At 44.3% G+C, this 21022-nt stretch overlaps 1 protein-coding gene across 1 annotated transcript in view; it reads right to left on the bottom strand.

Annotated features, from left to right (window-relative positions):
- LOC146861795 (uncharacterized) overlaps positions 1-21022 on the bottom strand; it is a 1106394-nt gene that overhangs the window by 147555 nt on the left and 937817 nt on the right. The window contains exon 9 of the mRNA XM_085643037.1: positions 12722-12798. Within this exon, the coding sequence (XP_085499163.1) occupies positions 12722-12798 (77 nt within the window). The remainder of the gene's footprint in view (positions 1-12721; positions 12799-21022) is intronic.

Raw genomic sequence — 21022 nt, 5'->3', positions numbered from 1 at the left:
GGCAACGGGTGCTCCCATACACCTGTGTAACATATATATATATATATATATATATATATATATATATATATATAAAGTTTCTTCAAATGACGATGCACACTCAGGAGTCCATTGCATCCACAGGTGTTTATTTCAAACAATCGATACGCGTTTCGACACACAGAGTGTCTTGATCACACGATCTCATAAGAAGTTCATGACGTGTATATATTAGCAAGCAACATAAAAAAGGCACTTCCTGTCAAGTTTACATTTTCGCCACATTGATTGGCATCCATCTTGTACTAGTTTACATATAACGAAATACATTCCTGTTTTTTAGGTATGCAAGTCTATAAAACGACAGAAGATTGGTTACGGCATTAATATATCATGTGTTTTGTAATCATACATAATATAGTCGTTTGAAAATGGTAATATTAAACATTGCAATGTACCAAAAATAATCATAAATCAGTACTATAAAGTTGGTTCGATTGCACAGTAAGCAAATATATGTGTTGCACTTGCGAACTGCAAGTGCAGAAAATTGCAAAGTAACAGATCCGCCAGAAGCGTCTAAAACCAATATTGACAGCTGTATGAACTCGTGTTGTCATTGCCAAGTGTCAATAAAGTTTTCAACCAAGAATAATGCGACAAGTGTCCAAAATAATGTAAAACTTAGTTTGTTTCTTCGTAAGTTACTAACAGTGTTGTGCTTACAGGCTGTTGTGGCAGAGCAGATGCAAAGCATCTCATGATTAAGGAGCTTATTTAGCCATACTGAAAACTGCGCGATCTAGTGTCCAAATTACTAAACGTTAGTAAAGTATAAACACGGCTTGAAAAGGCAAGTGCCCAAAAAAAAAAACTGACTTGTTATTAAGGAAAGGAAAGTGAGATGGACCGTATGAAAATTAAACGCCACAGTGGCTATGATCCAGGCCTTTAGACGTGGTTCAAGTTAATAAATTCCAGGTACGTACATATAATCATACATAATTGCATCCGAAAGTGCTGTACATAATCTAATGTGTTTTTACTTCCCTTGATGGTGAGTGCCCAGATGATTCTGATGAAGAAAAGGGTAGGGTGCCCGTGAAGTTATGCCCGCAAGTGCCAGTGAAGGGTCCCTTCCTTTCCTCCTAAAATTCAACAAGACAAAAAACTCAGTTAAAAACACATTATTTACAATATAACTATGAAGTAATCAATAAAATTATCACAAAATTTCTGTACATACAACTTCACATTAAACACAGGTTATAACCAAAGGAGGGGGGTATTTAATCCTCATGTAGATGACTTGCTAGTTCTTCATCGAGATTATGCCCCCCCGGGAATCTGGTTTCTAATTCTATAATCCATCTGGATTCCTTCTTTCTAAGGGCTGCCTCTCTGTTTCCACCCCTCTAACTTGTGTTGACCTGTTCAATGGCAAAAAATCTCAGAAGGGAGTTGTTTGATTGATGTTTTGCTTCGAAATGACGAGCTACGGGGTAATGCTGATCTTTATTAGTAATGGCCCGTAGATGTTCTTGCACTCGTTTTTTAACCATGCAGGTTGTGCTGCCCACATATCTTGATTTGTAAGGGCATTCCAGAACATATATTATGAAGTTAGTGCTGCATGTTAGGAATTGCTCTATCTTTCTGTTGTGTTTTGTCCCTGGGACTTCAAACTCCTTCACCATGTGGCTAGATTTACACGCCCTGCAGTGCCCGCATGGGTAGAAGCCTTTGAGGTTATGGTTCTTTTTAGGAATTTCAGTAATGTCTCCTTTAACCAAAATATCCTTTAGGCTTCTGCCTCTCCGATACGTGATCAGGGGTCTGTCTCCTATATTGGGGCCTATCACGCTGTCAGTTATTAAGATTTTCCAGTTGTCAACTAATATTTTCTTAATCTTTTCAGAATCATGATTGAATGTAGTGATTACTCTGGTTTCAACTTCTTCACTCACTATTGGTTGTTTGGTTTCCAGGGTACTTGATCTCGTGGTATCCTTGATTTTATTGATTGCTCTGCTAAGAGCCCATTCTGGGTAGCCACGTTCCCTGAACCTAGCAAGCATTTTCTCCTGTTCATGTAAATACAAGTCTTCAGTACTACAGTTCCTCCTTGCCCTCAGTAATTCCCCAAAAGGGATGCTCCATTTGAGAGCTTCTGGGTGAGCACTGAGGGCATGAAGGAGACTGTTCCCAGCTGTTTCTTTTCTGTGGAGACTGCTGACCAACTTGCCTTCTTTCACTACAATAAGAGTATCAAGAAAATCCAACTTTTCTTTGCTGATGTTAGAAGTCAGTGAAATGTTGTATGGGTTAGAATTAAGTTTCTCAATGAAGATATGTGCTTCTAATTCCGTACCCTTCCAGATGACAAACAGGTCATCAATGTACCTGATCCACATCACCACTAAGTTAAATTCAGATTTGAGATTATCGTCCTTGCGGATTTCTTCCGCCCATTTGCCTAAAAATAAATTTGCAAAACTCGGTGAAAAACATGAACCCATAGTGGTACCGCGCACTTGTTTGTAGAGGTCACCATCAAACATAAAAATATTGTTAGTAAGGCACATTCTCAACATTTCAATAATCATGTTTGTATGTTCCAAATAGCATATATCCCGTTGTTGTAAGAAATGAAAACAAGCCTCTATACCTTGGTCATGATTTATAATTGTATAGAGTGAACTTACATCCATTGTGATCAAAAGATACTCCTTGGCCCATTTTACATTTTCAATTTTGTTAAGAAAATCTTTCGTGTCTTTAGTGTAAGAAGGGAGAAGTGTGACATATTCTCTCAGAAAAAAATCAATATACTTGGATATATTTTCATTCACACTCCCTATCGAAGAAACAATGGGTCTGCCTGGTGGTTTGTTTGCATCTTTATGGACTTTAGGTAGCAGATATATTATGGGTAGTTTAGGATAGTCCTTTTTGAGAAAACAATACTCTGGCCAAGTCAGTAGACCAGTTTCTTGCCATAGAGCCAGTTTTTCCCATGTGTTAGTAATAGTATGGTTGTATTCTGTAGTGTTGCTAACAACATAAAAGTTGCTATCACTGAGTTGTTTGTAAGTCTCTTCAATGTACATCTGCCTACCCCAAAGCACGATGTTGCCACCTTTATCTGATGGTCTAATGATCACATTAGTGTCTTTTGCCAATGTGGTAATGAAATCTCTTTGTTGTCTAGTTAAGTTAAACTTAACGTTCTTATATTTAACTGTTCTGTACTTCTGTTTGTTCAGTTCTCTATTTACAACTTCATGAAAAGTATCTAATGAGTCGTGGGGTAGACCTGGGCAAAATACAGATTTTGGTTTGAACGGGGTACATGCTGCTCTATTTGTGTTGGTGTATTGTGAATATACCCCATCTTCATTATTTGTTTCTATGTCACCCAAATTGTACACAGTTTGTAACACATTTGCATCACCTACAGTCAACATGGGAAGATTACTAGCTTCATTACATATGTCCGTCATGGTTTTAGTTCGCTCGTTGTTAAATATAGAGTGCCATTTTTTTAATTTTAATTTACGAATAAATTTAAAAATGTCTACTCTAGTGTTAGTGTAATTGAACAGTTCAGTGGGACAGAACGTCAGTCCTAAGCATAGTGTGGTTTTCTCACTTTGAGTTAGTGTTCTCGATGATAAATTAATGATAGTACGATTTACCATTGACATATCCATGTTCACTTCGCTCCTCTGTAGCCTCCACGTCTGGTTCCCACTGGCTCTCTCCTTCCGTTTCCTCTGTTGTTGTTTGAGGCGTTTCTTCTTTGAGCGCCCCTGCCTCTTGTTCTTCCTCTCCCCCGACTTCGTCCTCTCTCTGTTTGGTATGACTGGGGTGTTGATTGTGACTGTTCATTTTGTCGACGTGTTCTCAACACCCGAAACTCGTCTAAAAAAGTCGCTGGTTTGGAGGTAATTTCCACATCAGAGGTACTGCTTGCAAATCGTGACGTGTATAATCTTTGGTAAAATACACATAACTCTGTGTGGTAAATCGTACTATCATTAATTTATCATCGAGAACACTGACTCAAAGTGAGAAAACCACACTATGCTTAGGACTGACGTTCTGTCCCACTGAACTGTTCAATTACACTAACACTAGAGTAGACATTTTTAAATTTATTCGTAAATTAAAATTAAAAAAATGGCACTCTATATTTAACAACGAGCGAACTAAAACCATGACGGACATATGTAATGAAGCTAGTAATCTTCCCATGTTGACTGTAGGTGATGCAAATGTGTTACAAACTGTGTACAATTTGGGTGACATAGAAACAAATAATGAAGATGGGGTATATTCACAATACACCAACACAAATAGAGCAGCATGTACCCCGTTCAAACCAAAATCTGTATTTTGCCCAGGTCTACCCCACGACTCATTAGATACTTTTCATGAAGTTGTAAATAGAGAACTGAACAAACAGAAGTACAGAACAGTTAAATATAAGAACGTTAAGTTTAACTTAACTAGACAACAAAGAGATTTCATTACCACATTGGCAAAAGACACTAATGTGATCATTAGACCATCAGATAAAGGTGGCAACATCGTGCTTTGGGGTAGGCAGATGTACATTGAAGAGACTTGCAAACAACTCAGTGATAGCAACTTTTATGTTGTTAGCAACACTACAGAATACAACCATACTATTACTAACACATGGGAAAAACTGGCTCTATGGCAAGAAACTGGTCTACTGACTTGGCCAGAGTATTGTTTTCTCAAAAAGGACTATCCTAAACTACCCATAATATATCTGCTACCTAAAGTCCATAAAGATGCAAACAAACCACCAGGCAGACCCATTGTTTCTTCGATAGGGAGTGTGAATGAAAATATATCCAAGTATATTGATTTTTTTCTGAGAGAATATGTCACACTTCTCCCTTCTTACACTAAAGACACGAAAGATTTTCTTAACAAAATCGAAAATGTAAAATGGGCCAAGGAGTATCTTTTGATCACAATGGATGTAAGTTCACTCTATACAATTATAAATCATGACCAAGGTATAGAGGCTTGTTTTCATTTCTTACAACAACGGGATATATGCTATTTGGAACATACAAACATGATTATTGAAATGTTGAGAATGTGCCTTACTAACAATATTTTTATGTTTGATGGTGACCTCTACAAACAAGTGCGCGGTACCACTATGGGTTCATGTTTTTCACCGAGTTTTGCAAATTTATTTTTAGGCAAATGGGAGGAAGAAATCCGCAAGGACGATAATCTCAAATCTGAATTTAACTTAGTGGTGATGTGGATCAGGTACATTGATGACCTGTTTGTCATCTGGAAGGGTACGGAACTAGAAGCACATATCTTCATTGAGAAACTTAATTCTAAACCATACAACATTTCACTGACTTCCAACATCAGCAAAGAAAAGTTGGATTTTCTTGATACTCTTATTGTAGTGAAAGAAGGCAAGTTGGTCAGCAGTCTCCACAGAAAAGAAACAGCTGGGAACAGTCTCCTTCATGCCCTCAGTGCTCACCCAGAAGCTCTCAAATGGAGCATCCCTTTTGGGGAATTACTGAGGGCAAGGAGGAACTGTAGTACTGAAGACTTGTATTTACATGAACAGGAGAAAATGCTTGCTAGGTTCAGGGAACGTGGCTACCCAGAATGGGCTCTTAGCAGAGCAATCAATAAAATCAAGGATACCACGAGATCAAGTACCCTGGAAACCAAACAACCAATAGTGAGTGAAGAAGTTGAAACCAGAGTAATCACTACATTCAATCATGATTCTGAAAAGATTAAGAAAATATTAGTTGACAACTGGAAAATCTTAAAAACTGACAGCGTGATAGGCCCCAATATAGGAGACAGACCCCTGATCACGTATCGGAGAGGCAGAAGCCTAAAGGATATTTTGGTTAAAGGAGACATTACTGAAATTCCTAAAAAGAACCATAACCTCAAAGGCTTCTACCCATGCGGGCACTGCAGGGCGTGTAAATCTAGCCACATGGTGAAGGAGTTTGAAGTCCCAGGGACAAAACACAACAGAAAGATAGAGCAATTCCTAACATGCAGCACTAACTTCATAATATATGTTCTGGAATGCCCTTGCAAATCAAGATATGTGGGCAGCACAACCTGCATGGTTAAAAAACGAGTGCAAGAACATCTACGGGCCATTACTAATAAAGATCAGCATTACCCCGTAGCTCGTCATTTCGAAGCAAAACATCAATCAAACAACTCCCTTCTGAGATTTTTTGCCATTGAACAGGTCAACACAAGTAAGAGGGGTGGAAACAGAGAGGCAGCCCTTAGAAAGAAGGAATCCAGATGGATTATAGAATTAGAAACCAGATTCCCGGGGGGGCATAATCTCGATGAAGAACTAGCAAGTCATCTACATGAGGATTAAATACCCCCCTCCTTTGGTTATAACCTGTGTTTAATGTGAAGTTGTATGTACAGAAATTTTGTGATAATTTTATTGATTACTTCATAGTTATATTGTAAATAATGTGTTTTTAACTGAGTTTTTTGTCTTGTTGAATTTTAGGAGGAAAGGAAGGGACACTTCACTGGCACTTGCAGGCATAACTTCACGGGCACCCTACCCTTTTCTTCATCAGAATCATCTGGGCACTCACCATCAAGAGAAGTAAAAACACATTAGATTATGTACAGCACTTTCGGATGCAATTATGTATGATTATATGTACGTACCTGGAATTTATTAACTTGAACCACGTCTAAAGGCCTGGATCATAGCCACTGTGGCGTTTAATTTTCATACGGTCCATCTCACTTTCCTTTCCTGAATAACAAGTCAGTTTTTTTTTTTTTTGGGCACTTGCCTTTTCAAGCCGTGTTTATACTTTACTAACGTTTAGTAATTTGGACACTAGATCGCGCAGTTTTCAGTATGGCTAAATAAGCTCCTTGATCATGAGATGCTTTGCATCTGTTCTGCCACAACAGCCTGTAAGCACAACACTGTTAGTAACTTACCAAGAAACAAACTAAGTTTTACATTATTTTGGACACTTGTCGCATTATTCTTGGTTGAAAACTTTATTGACACTTGGCAATGACGACACGAGTTCATACAGCTGTCAATATTGGTTTTAGACGCTTCTGGCTGATGTGTTACTTTGCAATTTTCTGCACTTGCAGTTCGCAAGTGCAACACATATATTTGCTTACTGTGCAATCGAACCAACTTTTTATAGACTTGCATACCTAAAAAACAGGAATGTATTTCGTTATATGTAAACTAGTACAAGATGGATGCCAATCAATGTGGCGAAAATGCAAACTTGACAGGAATTGCCTTTTCTATGTTGCTTGCTAATATATACACGTCATGAACTTCTTATGAGATCGTGTGATCAAGACACTCTGTGTGTCGAAACGCGTAGCGATTGTTTGAAATAAACACCTGTGGATGCAATGGACTCCTGAGTGTGCATCGTCATTTGAAGAAACTTTTTGTACTTATTTACCGGCTTGGGTTTCTGCCGGTCGACGCATCACCTGGCGAAGGGACTGATCCCGGAAGGACACGTATTTCTCTTGGTATATATATATATATATATATATATATATATATATATATATATATATATATATATATATATATATATATAATTTGTTTAATAAACAAATATGTCGATTTCAAATTTCCCATATTTTTGTTTTCATTACTTTTTATGTTTTCTTAGTTTTAATGTGGATGGTACATTTATAAATTCTTTATTTTTGTTTACAACAGTTTTGGATTTTAGATTTTTTGGGGTGATATTTTTGTAATCAATATTTGGGTGTTTACTGTTTAAGTATAGAGTCATGATACATGCGTTTTCGATATTTGTGTATCTCCATATTGTTTATCTCAATATAGTGTCCTATAAACATCCACCACAATCGCTACACTGAAACGCCTACATTCCAAGTCCTGGATGACTTATTCAAAGTCACAAAAAAGGATTAACTTTGATGGCTTGTACTACTATACCTCGCAGGGGCAGTAAAACATATTGATCATAACATTCTGCAAAACACTCTCTCATCTTGCATGGTCATCTCTGACATAGTCCTCAACCGGGTCACCAACTCCGTTTTGAAGTATCAGCAATATTTTCAATTATCATGCTGCAAACTGTCTTTAATTCAGTCACCTCTGGTGCCCCACTGGGGTCTAATATTCCACCAATGATAATCTAACTATACATGGAGCCTTTTGGCACACTTCTAGCCTGACCTGAAAACTCCATCACTAATAAGTTGTTGAAAGTTTGTAGCGGGGATTCCAATCTAAAAACCTATTTTCAAATTATTCAGTCATGATTTTCCACTGTTTACCTCAAATTAAATATTTTAAAAAACCTGAATACATCCCAATTAACGGTGCAAACTGCATCAGCATATATACTGACTCTGGCCTAACTTCAGTGCAGCTATGGGGCTTCGTTCCCCTTGTTTTCTCCAAATACAAAACAAGTCATCTCTTGAAAGATAAAAGCTATCATTCTCAATGCCACCTTTATATGCAGCTATATCAGCCCTTGCCCTCTTCCATTTTGATGCACTTTACACTTCTCTGACTGACCGCCACAAAACCGCTCTCCTCCTTCTCGAGTCTGCTTCAGTGCAGCAGCACTGCTGCATTTTTGACGAGGAAACCTTTCATTACCCTTACCTTTCTTATTTTTCCCTTTCTGCACCTCATAGCTTAATTAACTGAAAACTGTTCTTCATGTTTGTGATTATACACCACCTGACAAACTAAGCAATTCTTGAAAATCCTGAACGTTAAATCAGAAGGGCAAGCCTTCTCTTCTTGTACCCTCTCCCTCTGAAATGTCTCTCCGCATCCAAGGATAGTGCCCTGCTTCATAACCTTCAAATAAGCACTCCTCTTCTTAGTGCACCTCCTCTACTATGCCCAGCTCTCTTCTTGATGGTACGAAAAGTAAAATATAGAAAAACATCTCTGTACACTTCTTTTTGCTGTTCCCACCTAATAATCCACAAGTTTTTTATTAGTAGGGGTGTAAATTTGTATATGCAAAAATAGTTATCCCTTGTGATCTCTGTAGTCAATACATTCTGGGGCCCCCACAGACCCTTGCCCCCACCACATCTTCAACAGAGCCACCGACACCATCGCACCCATGCTCCGCCACACCATCAACTGCTCCCTGGCGACCGCCTCATTCCCTGACGACTGGAAACACGCCGAGATCAACCCCCTCCTGAAGAAACCCTTAACGGACCCCACGACCTCAAAAACTACAGACACATATCCCTGCTCCCGCTCCCAGCGAAAGTCATCAAGAAAGCCATCAACAGCTAACTAGCCACATTCATCGAAGAGCACAACATCCTCGACTCCTCCCAATCCGGCTTCAGAAAAAAAACACAGTACGGAAACCGCCCTCCTCGCCGCAACAGACGACATTCACACCCTACTGGACAAAGGAGAAACAGTAGCCCTCATCCTCCTCGACCTCTCAGTGGCATTCAACAGAGTCTCTCATTGCACCCTAATATGCAGACTCCACGACGCAGGAATTGGGGACAAGGCCCTCGACTGGATCCGCTCCTTCCTCTCCGGCAGAACGTAGTGGGTCAGACTCCCACCTTTCCTCTTGGACCCTACACCTACCACCTGCGGAGTCCCCCAAGGTTCCTTCCTCAGCCTGACGCTTTTCAACGTCTGCATGGCTCCGCACGCCCCCATCGTCAAAACCTATGGACTAAACATTGTCTCATACGCAGACAAAACCCAACTCATCCTCTCCCTATCCAACGAACCCAACACCGCCAGGCACAACTTTCGAGAAGGCATGGAAGCCATCACCAGTGGATGAAAAACAGCTGCCTACAACTAAACACCAACAAAACAGAAGTACTCATCATGGGCCCAAACCCCGACACCTGGAACGACACGTGGTGGCCCCCCGCCCTCGGAAACCTGCCCATCCCCACGGACCACACATGCAACCTGGGAATCATCCTGGACTCCGAGCTCAAAATAGACCGCCAGATCAACTCCGTCTTATCCTCCTGCTTCCACACCCTCCGCCTCCTACGTAAGACCTTCAAATGGATCCCCCTCGAACACAGAGAGACCTTCACGCACGCCCTGGTCACCAGCAGACTCAACTATGGCAACGCACTCTACGCGGGAATAAACAAAAACCTCACCCGCAAGCTACAGAACATCCAGAACGCCACCGCAAGACTGTTCCTCAACCTGCCAAGACACTGCCACATCTCCCTGCACCTGCGCACACTCCACTGGCCCCCCGTCATGGCTAGCATCACCTTCAAGATGCTCACCCACGCACACAAGGCCCTCCACCACACCGGACCACCATACCTGAACAGCCGACTCAAATTCCACGTACCAAAGGGGACTCTTTGATCAGCCCAGCAATCCTACTCCGTGGTCCCCCACACCAGAAAGACCAGATCGGGAGGCCGCTCCTTCTTCCTCACGGCCAGAGCTTGGAACGCCCTTCAGCTCCACCTCAGACAGACAATATCGCTTGTCATCTTTGTAAGAAACCTCAAAACCTGGCTCTTTGACAGAACCCCTCCATGACGGAATAGAACCTGCACCCCCCCACCCCCAGTGCCTTGAGACCCTTACGGGTGAGTAGTCACGCTTAACAAACGCCTGATTGATTGATTACGCCGTCTATGTACATTAATTGTCCTTGTATCTTATCCTCAACATCGTCCCCATTTCAGCCTGCACATGTTGTTATGGTCCACCATTTTGCTTTCGAAACACAACTATAGGCTGTTATTTCTTGGCTTGTGTTAGCTAATATTTTTTGCTATACTAAACAAAGTGCGCTGTTGCCCCTCTAAGTGGGGTATACACTTACTAGGTGTCCAAGCTGGAGAAAAAAAAAATTAAGAAATGGAAAGGTCACCGGACTCGAGTGCTCACTGCATATGTTTATCCGAAATCCCAATAAGCTAGCTAACCCAAGCAAAGCACTGATGTTTTCCAACATTTTGTAAACAGTTATTAAAAATGTCAATCTCCTCATGCTTTGTGCATGTGATGAAATACCCTCAATATATACTTCACACATATTATGAAAACAAGTTCAACTAGCAATAAAGTGTGTGGTTGGAACAACATTTTTTTTTTTGCACTGGTAGCAGTAGATGAAAGGCCAAAACAAAATAATTAATTAATAATATCATGAGGAGATGCGCGGACTTAGTGCGCAGCCCAACACCTGCTTTTTGCATTTAAAAGTATCATAAGGTTCATTGATAAAAATCAGCATTTTTCTAGTAAATGTATGAACTTCAGCACAAGTCAGAAACAGACAGTTTCAGTCATTAGAAATGGATGTTTTGCAGGGCCCGCTGAAGCAGATTGGGGCGGGGTCTTCCCTGCAGACAGCATCCTGCGAAATTGCACAGGTTATGAATGACACAGCCGTTCCGTTTTTAAAATATCAACTGCCTTGCTACAGAAACTTTGTTACATACATTCCTGTGTAATAAATACTGAAAGTCAGTTCTGGATTGTACTGCAGTGGGACAGCATGCAGGGATTCATGAATGGTGTGGTGTGTGATACTTCATGCCAGGGCTGAGGTGAAATTGATAGAGCTGTGTCTGGAACTCTAGTGTGGCATTACAAGTGGGCTACATTGATGGAGCTTGCTCCCCTGGCAGAGCTGTTGGCAGGTGCCAATACGGGGATGACAGAGGATGCTGTAAATATGTTTTGTGGTGGATGGACTTGTATGGGCCCCAGTGTGAAAATAGCTGGAATACGCCAGGTTAGAATTTGTTGCATTTTCAATTGAAAGCACAGAAAGATAATGTCCAAGAATGATGTAGGTTAGAACTGAGCTGCAAAAATACAGTAGTGTTTGGGTCCTAGTCCTCGTAGAGCAATAGCGATACAACTTGTGAGTGGGGTGCAATGACTTTGTGAGCTCTCAGCCACCGAAGCAGAGAGAGCCAGTAACCATTGATGCATACAGGTCACTCTAGGCTGCCGCCATGCTGAGCTGGTGCACATGGCTCGGGAGGGTCATCTTGGTGTCAGGGATCTGCAGGGTGGGAGATGGCCATGGCTGCAATTGAGAGCGAGGAGATAGATAAAAGTGGCAATGGAAAAGGGCAGTAGTAGAGGCCAACGGAAGTGAAAAAGAGGACCAGAGGCAGAGTATTTGGAATAAGATGTGCAGGAAAGAGACAGCTGTGCCAGGGAGAGATGCAGGTGACCAAAAGAAGAAAAGGGAATGTCTGTCGAGTATGGCTTGGATAGGAAAAAACTGAAGGGAAAATAGAGTATTTCAAACATCTAGCTCTGTATCCTGCACAGAAATGGCTGCAGGGGCCCCAACAAATATTTTCAATATCGGCCCCACAAAAGCTGGTGTAAAATTGGGGAAATTCAGAGTTATATGGGTGCATTTTGTTTGCGTCAAACGCAAAAAACACGTGCTCGGCTCTGGTATAAGCCAGTGCACCTCTTCAATATATGGCGCGGGATATGTTGGTGTTTTAGCCATGCAAATAACCACTCTCACACACGCACTCATTAAACAGTTTGTATACAGATTTCGATCCCTGGTGGGGCATTATGGTGTAAAATCAATTGCAAAAGAGAAAACGAACGTATTCGTTTAATCTATGAATGGTCAGAACATGATCGAGTAAGGAATAGTTCAATACGCACCGTATTTGAGCCTGGGAGCGAGCTTGCCCCTCTGCCGTCCTTGATTGCCTTTGCAGCACAGCTAAACGTTCTTTGACCTGATGAGAAATGAATAGCAGAAGCTTATTTTGTATCCAGGAACCAGCAATACACAAATCTAAATGATGCAGGTTATATATCTCAAGTTCTCAACTTTACGAAGTCAAACTGTTACTTATCGTGCAAATGTTGAAGGCAGTTGTTCAAACTAGTTGACACCCAATGCATGTGTAATTCGGAATACTTTGTATGTATCCTTTTTATAGTCTCCTACTACAAGAAAATATGCATATTTTGTGGCAAAATACAGATATCCAGTGCAAATCGGTAAATCAGCAAAATAACTATGAAAACCTAAATTAAAATTAATTTAGATTATTTTAGTTAGATCAGATAGATCTGTATCACTCGAGTCTTGAAGTTTGGCGAACATCAACTCCACTAATCTTATTTGAATTTGAATTAGCTGTAGAGTTGAAGGTTCACGGTTCTCACGTGACCTCCCGTTTGCAGACCAGGGACGCCAACTGGTTTGCGAATGGGGACGTAATATGCGTTGTGACCTATATATACTACTAGGTCAAGGTGTAAATGCCCAGGTGTTTGGCGATTAATAAATGAACTCCCTACTGAGTATAAAATAGGCAGGATATATTTTGGGACTCCTTCTGTAAATGGCTATAAACGCACGGAAGGTGGTCTGCAAATGATAGTAGACAGCGCTATCCCTGCATTTGCATTCCAAATTGGAAACATTTTTACCTCAAGACCATTGAAGAGACAGGTGATGATTTAAAAAATACTTTGGGAAATCTTGGAACATATTAGGGGGGAGCGAGGAGCATGCAGTGCTCCACTGAGCCCAACTGACATATATTCTCCAACTGGCCTCAAGGGGACCACCCAAACTTGAGAGGTGGTAACTTTTTAATGGTTTCAATCATAACGGAGATCACAAACCACTGATACATTCCTTTGTGGTTCACCAAGAGTCACACACCCCCATCGATTTGTGATTTGGAAAGGGTCACAAAAGCCCTTTTATAGGTCTAAAATTATTTTTCAGACTTATAAATGCGGGGTTCGTGCATAAAAATGGTTTTTGCACACTGTAAAAATGTCTTTTGCAGTCTCAATGTCTCATTCACTGGCTATATGACCGCAAAAAAAAAAAAGTTGCTTGCATTTTGTAATCACATTTCTGATGGATACAGGTACAAGTTGATTAAATATGGTGAATTATTTACCACACGTGGTAAATATAATGATCCCAGGATGAGGTGCATACTAAGAGGCCTATTAGGATGGCGGGCAGAAAACCACCCCGACCGCCATGGATCCGGAAATCAATCATGTCGAAATTAGGAACAACTGCCAAAAAACAGCGACCGCGGCGGAACTAAGTCAAGAAATTCAGCCCGTAGCGGGCAGAGATGGCCAAAATCCGTCCGCGGCAGTCGCATTCGTGGCCGTAAACAATCAAACCGCCGCCAGAACAGCGGAGACACTGCACGTCAAATTAGGATAACCCCCGATGCCCACGCGGTACATTCCGCAGTTTCCGGCCTCCACGGTCGTAAACAGTGATGAATGGGAGAGTTGGCGGAAGAGCTGCAGGACAGCCACCGCAGCGGACGCTCCGTGACAAATATGGAAGACGGAAGAAAAAACCCACAACAAGGCCACAAAGTGCACACAGCAAACTAGCCATGCCCCCAAAAACACAGAACACACCCCAATGACACAACCACATGGCAAATACAAAAAAACAAATCCCAGGACAACCCACACAACACACCTGACAGCAATACCCCATTTGGACACACCCGCATAGCTGAGTATAAAACCACCCCCCTTCCCTGAACACAATCCTTTGCAACATTCCAAGACTCAAGGCCACTAACCCTGACAACAAAGAATAGGCAAAGGAACACACCAGCACTACTAACACCATACGCAGCACCACCATCACTTCCACACCTGCACCTCACACACCATACACATCACCCCCTCCCACTCACACCCCTGCACCCTTTGCACATTACACACCATGGCAACACATAAAATGGCCAAATTCACAGAGAGTGAGTTGACAGTCATGGTAGATGAGATAGTCAGAGTGGAACCACAACTGCTTGGTAGCCTGGTCCAACAGACACCTTTAGCCACAAGAGCACAAATGTGGGCAATGATAGTCGATAAGGTCAATGCAGTAGGGGCCACCCCGCCCTAAAAAAATGAAATCATGAAGCGATGGCATGACCTGAAGAGGGTTGTCAAACAGAAGAGGAGCAAGATCCGTGAGCTGGCTCAGAGGACTGGCGGTGGCCCTCCCATCCCACCAAAACCATTCACTGCGTGGGAGAAGAAGGTGCTCTCCATACTGCATCCAGGGAGTCTCACAGGAGTAGCCGCGGGTGTGGAGGCTGGTAAGTACAAACAAATGACTACCACCACACTGCTATGTAATGTCTTGCACAACTACAAAGCTACACGTCCTAGGCCCAAGTATATTCATATGCACCACACACTCCGCAATACGTGTCTCAAAGATCCAACATTCACTCACTTACATCCACCCCAAACGTAGCTAGCAACATCACCATGGGGGCATGTGCACAGGCAGCCAGCACAACAACTTCCACCAGGTCCTCTTGTCCCACAGCTCAGCAAGATGGAGCACTCCACACCCACCCAGATGCATGTGGCAGCCATGCTATCACTACAAACAAACTAACAGGTAGGTAGCCATCTTGCCATGGAGGCTGTGTGGGGGTGGGAGGCCTGCCCCACAACTCCCATCATGCCCCCTGTCCCACACCTGAGCAGGATAGAGCACTGCTCCCCCGAGGCATTAGCCAGTCATTGAATGCTTCACACTCCCTAACAGGTAGGTAACCATCTTGCCTGGGAGGGCTGTGTGGGGGTGTGAAGGCTGTACTAGAACTCCCACCATGCCCCCTGTCCCATCCCTGAGCAGGATGTAGCCCTCCTCACCACCCAGAAGCAGTTGGAAGCCATTGTCCCACTACAAACAAACTAACAGGTAGGTAGCCATCCTGCCATGGAGGCTCCTTGGGGGTGGGAGGCCTGCACCACAAATCCCACCATACACCCTTGTCACCCAGCTTGTTAAGATGGAGCACTCCCTCCCACCCAGATGCATGTGGCAGCCATACTATCACTATAAACAAACTAACAGGTAGGTAGCCATCTTGCCATGAAGGCTGTGTGGGGGTGGGAGGCCTGCACCACAACTCCCACCATGCCCCCTGCCCCCCACCTGAGCAGGATGGACCACTGCCCCCCACCCAGAGGCATTTGCCAGCCATTACATGCTTCACACTCACCTAACAGGTAGGTAGCCATCTTGCCATGGAGGCTGTGTGGGTGTGGGTGGCCTGCACCCCAACTCCTACCATGCCCCCTGTCCCACACCTAAGCAGGATGGATCACTGCCCCCCAGAGGCATTAGCCAGCCATTGAATGCTTCACACTCACCTAACAGTTTGGTAGCCATCCTGCCATGGAAGCTGTGTGGGGTGGGAGGCCTGCACCACAACTCCTACCATGCCCCCTGTCCCACACCTGAGCAGGATGGAGCACTGCCCCCCCCAGAGGCATTAGCCATCCATTGACTGCTTCACACTCACCTAACAGGTAGGGAGTCATCTTGCCTCAGAGGGCTGTGTGGGGGTGGGAGGCCTGTATTACAACTCCCACCATGCCCCTTGTCCCACCCCTGAGCAGGATGTAGCACCGCCCCTCACCCAGAAGCATTTTGAAGCCATTGTCCCACTAGAAACAAACTAACAGGTAGGTAGCCATCTTAACAGTGAGGGGTCTTTGGGGGTGTGAAGACTGTACTACAACTCCCACCATGCCTCCTGTCCCACACCTGAGCAGGATGGAGCACTGCCCCCCCACACAGAAACATTTGGAAGCCATTGTCCCAGTACAAACAAACTAACAGGTAGGTAGCCATCTTAACAGTGAGGGGTGTTTGTGGGTGTGAAGACTGTACTACAACTCCCACCATGCACCCTGTCCCACACCTGAGCATGATGGAGCACCACCCCCACCCAAAAGCATGTTGCACACATTGCATTGTTGACCGTCATCTTACAGGTAGGTAGCCACCCTCACAGTGAGGTCGGGGGAGACTGCACTACAACTCCCACCAGGCAGCCCTGTCCCAACACAAGCAGAATGGAGCACTCCACACCCAGAACCAGTTCCATGCCATTGGCTCGCTAAAAACAAACTAACAGGTAGGCAGACATCCTCCCTGGGAGGTCTGTTTGGGGGTGGGATGCCTGAACAACAACTCACCCCAGGCCGACTCGCCACCCAGACCATCACAATGGAGCCTCCCCTCCCACCCAGATGCATGTGTAAGCCATTGTATCACTGCAAACAAACTAACAGGTAGGTAGACATATCATACCTGCTTGTCATACCCCTGAGCAGGATGCAAGCCTACACCACACACACACACAGATGTGTCAAGTCAATGCCAAATGGGAAACCATAACAGGTAAGTAGTAGCCAGTATGTGCACACAGCCATTCTCCTCAAAAAGTATGGTGTCACAAGACAATACGAGCCCTCCCATTGCGCACACATACACACAGATCCTATTGCCACTCACAGTGTACACACAGCTAAGAAAATGAAACTGTCACAGCAACTAAAGGGTGACACACCAATGCACATGTACAAGAATGTCTGGGCACAATCATCCACAGCACTGAATTCCATGTGTAAGTGCCATGGGGCCAGAGCAGCAAAGACCAAATGAGAAACAAGAAAGCATGATTGGTCGTACAAATCCAGACATGCACATGACAAGACCAAGGTATGCAGGAGCTGACCATGGCCAGTTCATGTCCAGATGTCATGTCCGACAGGGCAGAGTAAGCCTAAAATAGTCCTCACCGAGATTTTTAGTTGCGCTAGTCCCTAGATGGCAACATGTCCCTGTACTCACAAATTATGCACGTTGCGCATGGTCGATATTGACAACTCACACCATGGACAAGTAATGCATGTACCACAGCATCATGTCAGGGGGCACAGTAGTGCACATAGAAACAAATTTGATTAGTCAACTGTGTGGTGTACAAACAGAGAATGATATACAGCTAACACAAAGCTTTTGGGGTGCACTACAATGACCATCTCCCATCTGACCCACAGGTGACCAAGAACTCACTGCAGAGGACAACACCAGCAACCTGCAGAGCCAGTCTCCCCCCCGGTACATGGACTCTCGGATGTTGACTCCCGGGATTCTCTGGACGATGAACTTGAAGCCGGCCCATCTGGTGTGCCAGGGCGCAACAGATCCCAGGACCCCATCGCCCCCCACCACATCTGCTGCAATACCAACGTCTCTGCAGATCCCTGCTGTCACTGCCCGTGCGTCCTCTACCACCACCACCAACATCATCACCACCAGTGCTGCCTGCAACACTCCCCCTGTCCCAGAGGATGACCACCCCACCCCACCGACTGAGGAGGGAAGGGAGAGGATGCGGGTGCCTACAGAGGTGAGGCAACAGGTCCATGGCAGCAGGGAAAGTGGGAGGGGCAGGGTCACTCACAGACAACAAAAGGCTGGGACCCAATCCCTGGACCACATTAACAGAGTCCTTGGGGCATATGAACGTGCCCAGGGACGTACAGGCCAGTCGGAAAAAGTGTTCTGTGGGAACCCGCATGGGACAAATTGTGGACCTCTTGGGCCAGCAAGTGGCGGTACTGAGGGACAGGCCTGTGCCACAACCAACACCTCCACCCTCTCTGGTGGGCTGCAGGATGACAGTTCATCCTCCTCCCCTGCGGTCACAGAGAGGGGTGAGTCCTCAGACCCCACTGGCCCTACAGCAGGGCCCCACCTGCCAAGCGACGAAGGGGCCGTCTGAAGAAAACCCTGGGAGTAACTGGAGGCAAAGCACCTGCCAAACACCAGTCACGGAGCCAGTCATGATGGCAACCCTCTTCACCACTGCATTGACTTGTTGGACTGTCCTTCCACACACTGCCTTGTGAATAGCACCTATCTGTTGGACTGGGTCACCACATCAATGTTGTGACTACTTGATTATCTCATGTAATACAACTGTCAACTCACTGCTACACTAATCACCTCAATGCAAATGTTCACCCCCTCACATGTCACCATTGTAAATAATAAACCCTTACACACATGTTGTTGTGTCTGCTCCATCTTTATTCCAGGATGTATAGTCTTCAACATGATTACAATGTACCAGGAGTATGGAATGTATGTAGGTAAGGCGAGGTTGAAGGCACCTAGGAAAACAGAACAACATTCACTAGTCTGGGTGTGACATCACACAACACCTACCATCAAGATAATCCAACACGCACACATCACAATGGGCAAGTGCCAACATACACATCCTGTCGATGTACAAAACTGCCCTGTTCCAGAAACATTGTCACCCACCACTGAGTCAACAACCGGCTGCAGTCACAAAGCCCACATACAACTTCACAACAACAGCAACATCACCAGACAATGGATCCGTTGTACATTGTCACTCACCTTCAAGTGAAGTAGCGGGTGATGAGCTGTTGACGCAGGTCAACACCTTCCTCCTCTCCACTGTCCTCATCACTGGACACAGGTTGGTTTGGAGGCGGGGGCCTTTGCTGCTCATTATCATCCTGGATCAGGGGGATCTCCTTGCGAATGGCTAGGTGCTACTACAATCTGACACACCTTCCCGGGCGAGTACATCAGGGCACCTCCGGTCTTGTCCAGGCAGTGGAAACGTGACTTCAGCAGACCAATGGTATGCTCCACCACAAGACGTGTCCTCCCAAGGGCATCATTGTAGCGGACATCAGCTGGTGTCCTGGGATTCCGCGGTGGGCTCAGCAACCAATGACGGTTGGGATATGCAGAGTCACCTATGTGTGATAAACACAGATACACATTGGAATGTTGCTGGGTCAGAGGACAGCATGTCACACACACAGCACGCTATTTGACTAGGCATACTCACCCACAATCCATGCACACTCAGGAAGCAGATTAGCCATCAGCTGTGGTACAATGCTGTTCTGCAGGATGTAGGAGTCATGGGCCGAGCCTGGGAATTTGGCACACACGTGCGAGATGACCATATCTGCCTGGCACAGCACCTGCACATTTATGGAGTGGAAATGTTTCCGATTCCTGTAGATGTGCTCACGTGCCTTTGGTAGTACAAGCACAACATGGGTGCAATCAGTGGCACAAAAAACATGGGGATGAGTCCAAGGGAATAACAATCTCCCTTCACAGCAGCCAATTCCTGCCCCCTGGGGAAATGGATATATGCGTCCTTGTATATCATCATGGTGGACAGGACATCCCATAGCACTATGCTGAACATCGGTTGCGACATCCCACCTGCGCTGGACACCGTGTGCTGGAATGATCCAGTGGAAAAAATGCAGGGCTGCCATCACCTTAGACGTGGGGGTGAAAGCTGTTGGATATGTTTGGCGAGGCTGCAGGTGGGGCTCCAACTGAGCACAAAGGGTCTGTAGGGTTGCTCTATCCAGACGGAATTTCAGGATGATCTCCTCATTCTCCATGTCTGCCAGCACTGTGAAGGGTCTATGCAGATTTGGTCTCCTCCTAGTTGAGATGAAAGTGGACACATGTCAATGCAATACATCATGAGATGGGCACAGCATCTCACGTTTTAGTGGACACAACGCCAACAATGATTGTCATCAAAATTGTGTTTCAAAACAGCAGACATGTAGGGACTCCTTCAGCTACACTGATCGTATACCTGTCAACTGACACACAGCAAGTGCCTCCAAATCACATATGCCATATGAGAATGCACATAGGGATCTGGCCACATTCAACATGGGCATGCCTGGGAGTATATCATTCAGCATTAGTGTAAAAATGCAACACCACTGTCTCACACCTAGCTGCTGCACCTGACACACCTTCAGGCATTAGTCGAACCTGGCACACAACAACACAATGACCACAGGCTGAGCGTATATGACAAGTGTGTGCATGGTCAAACATAAGCGAACAGGCACATATTTACAATCTTCATTGTGCAAACCATCGCAGTGATTTTCCCTGAACTTTTATACCTTGACATGTGTACACATTGGGGAGTCCATAACAACACTGTCCTGTGTACAGGCCCATCAATATCAAAAATGACATGTGAGGGAGTACATGCCAATCTAAGATATCACATACACAAAAATGGCATGTGTACTTAGCAGTGGGGT

Source organism: Triturus cristatus, chromosome 2_2 (assembly GCF_964204655.1).
Source record: "Triturus cristatus chromosome 2_2, aTriCri1.1, whole genome shotgun sequence".
In the NCBI taxonomy this organism is placed as follows: Eukaryota; Metazoa; Chordata; class Amphibia; order Caudata; family Salamandridae; genus Triturus; species Triturus cristatus.
The sequence above is the reverse complement of the archived record's forward strand: the minus strand, read 5'-3'. Positions and strand labels throughout refer to the sequence as shown.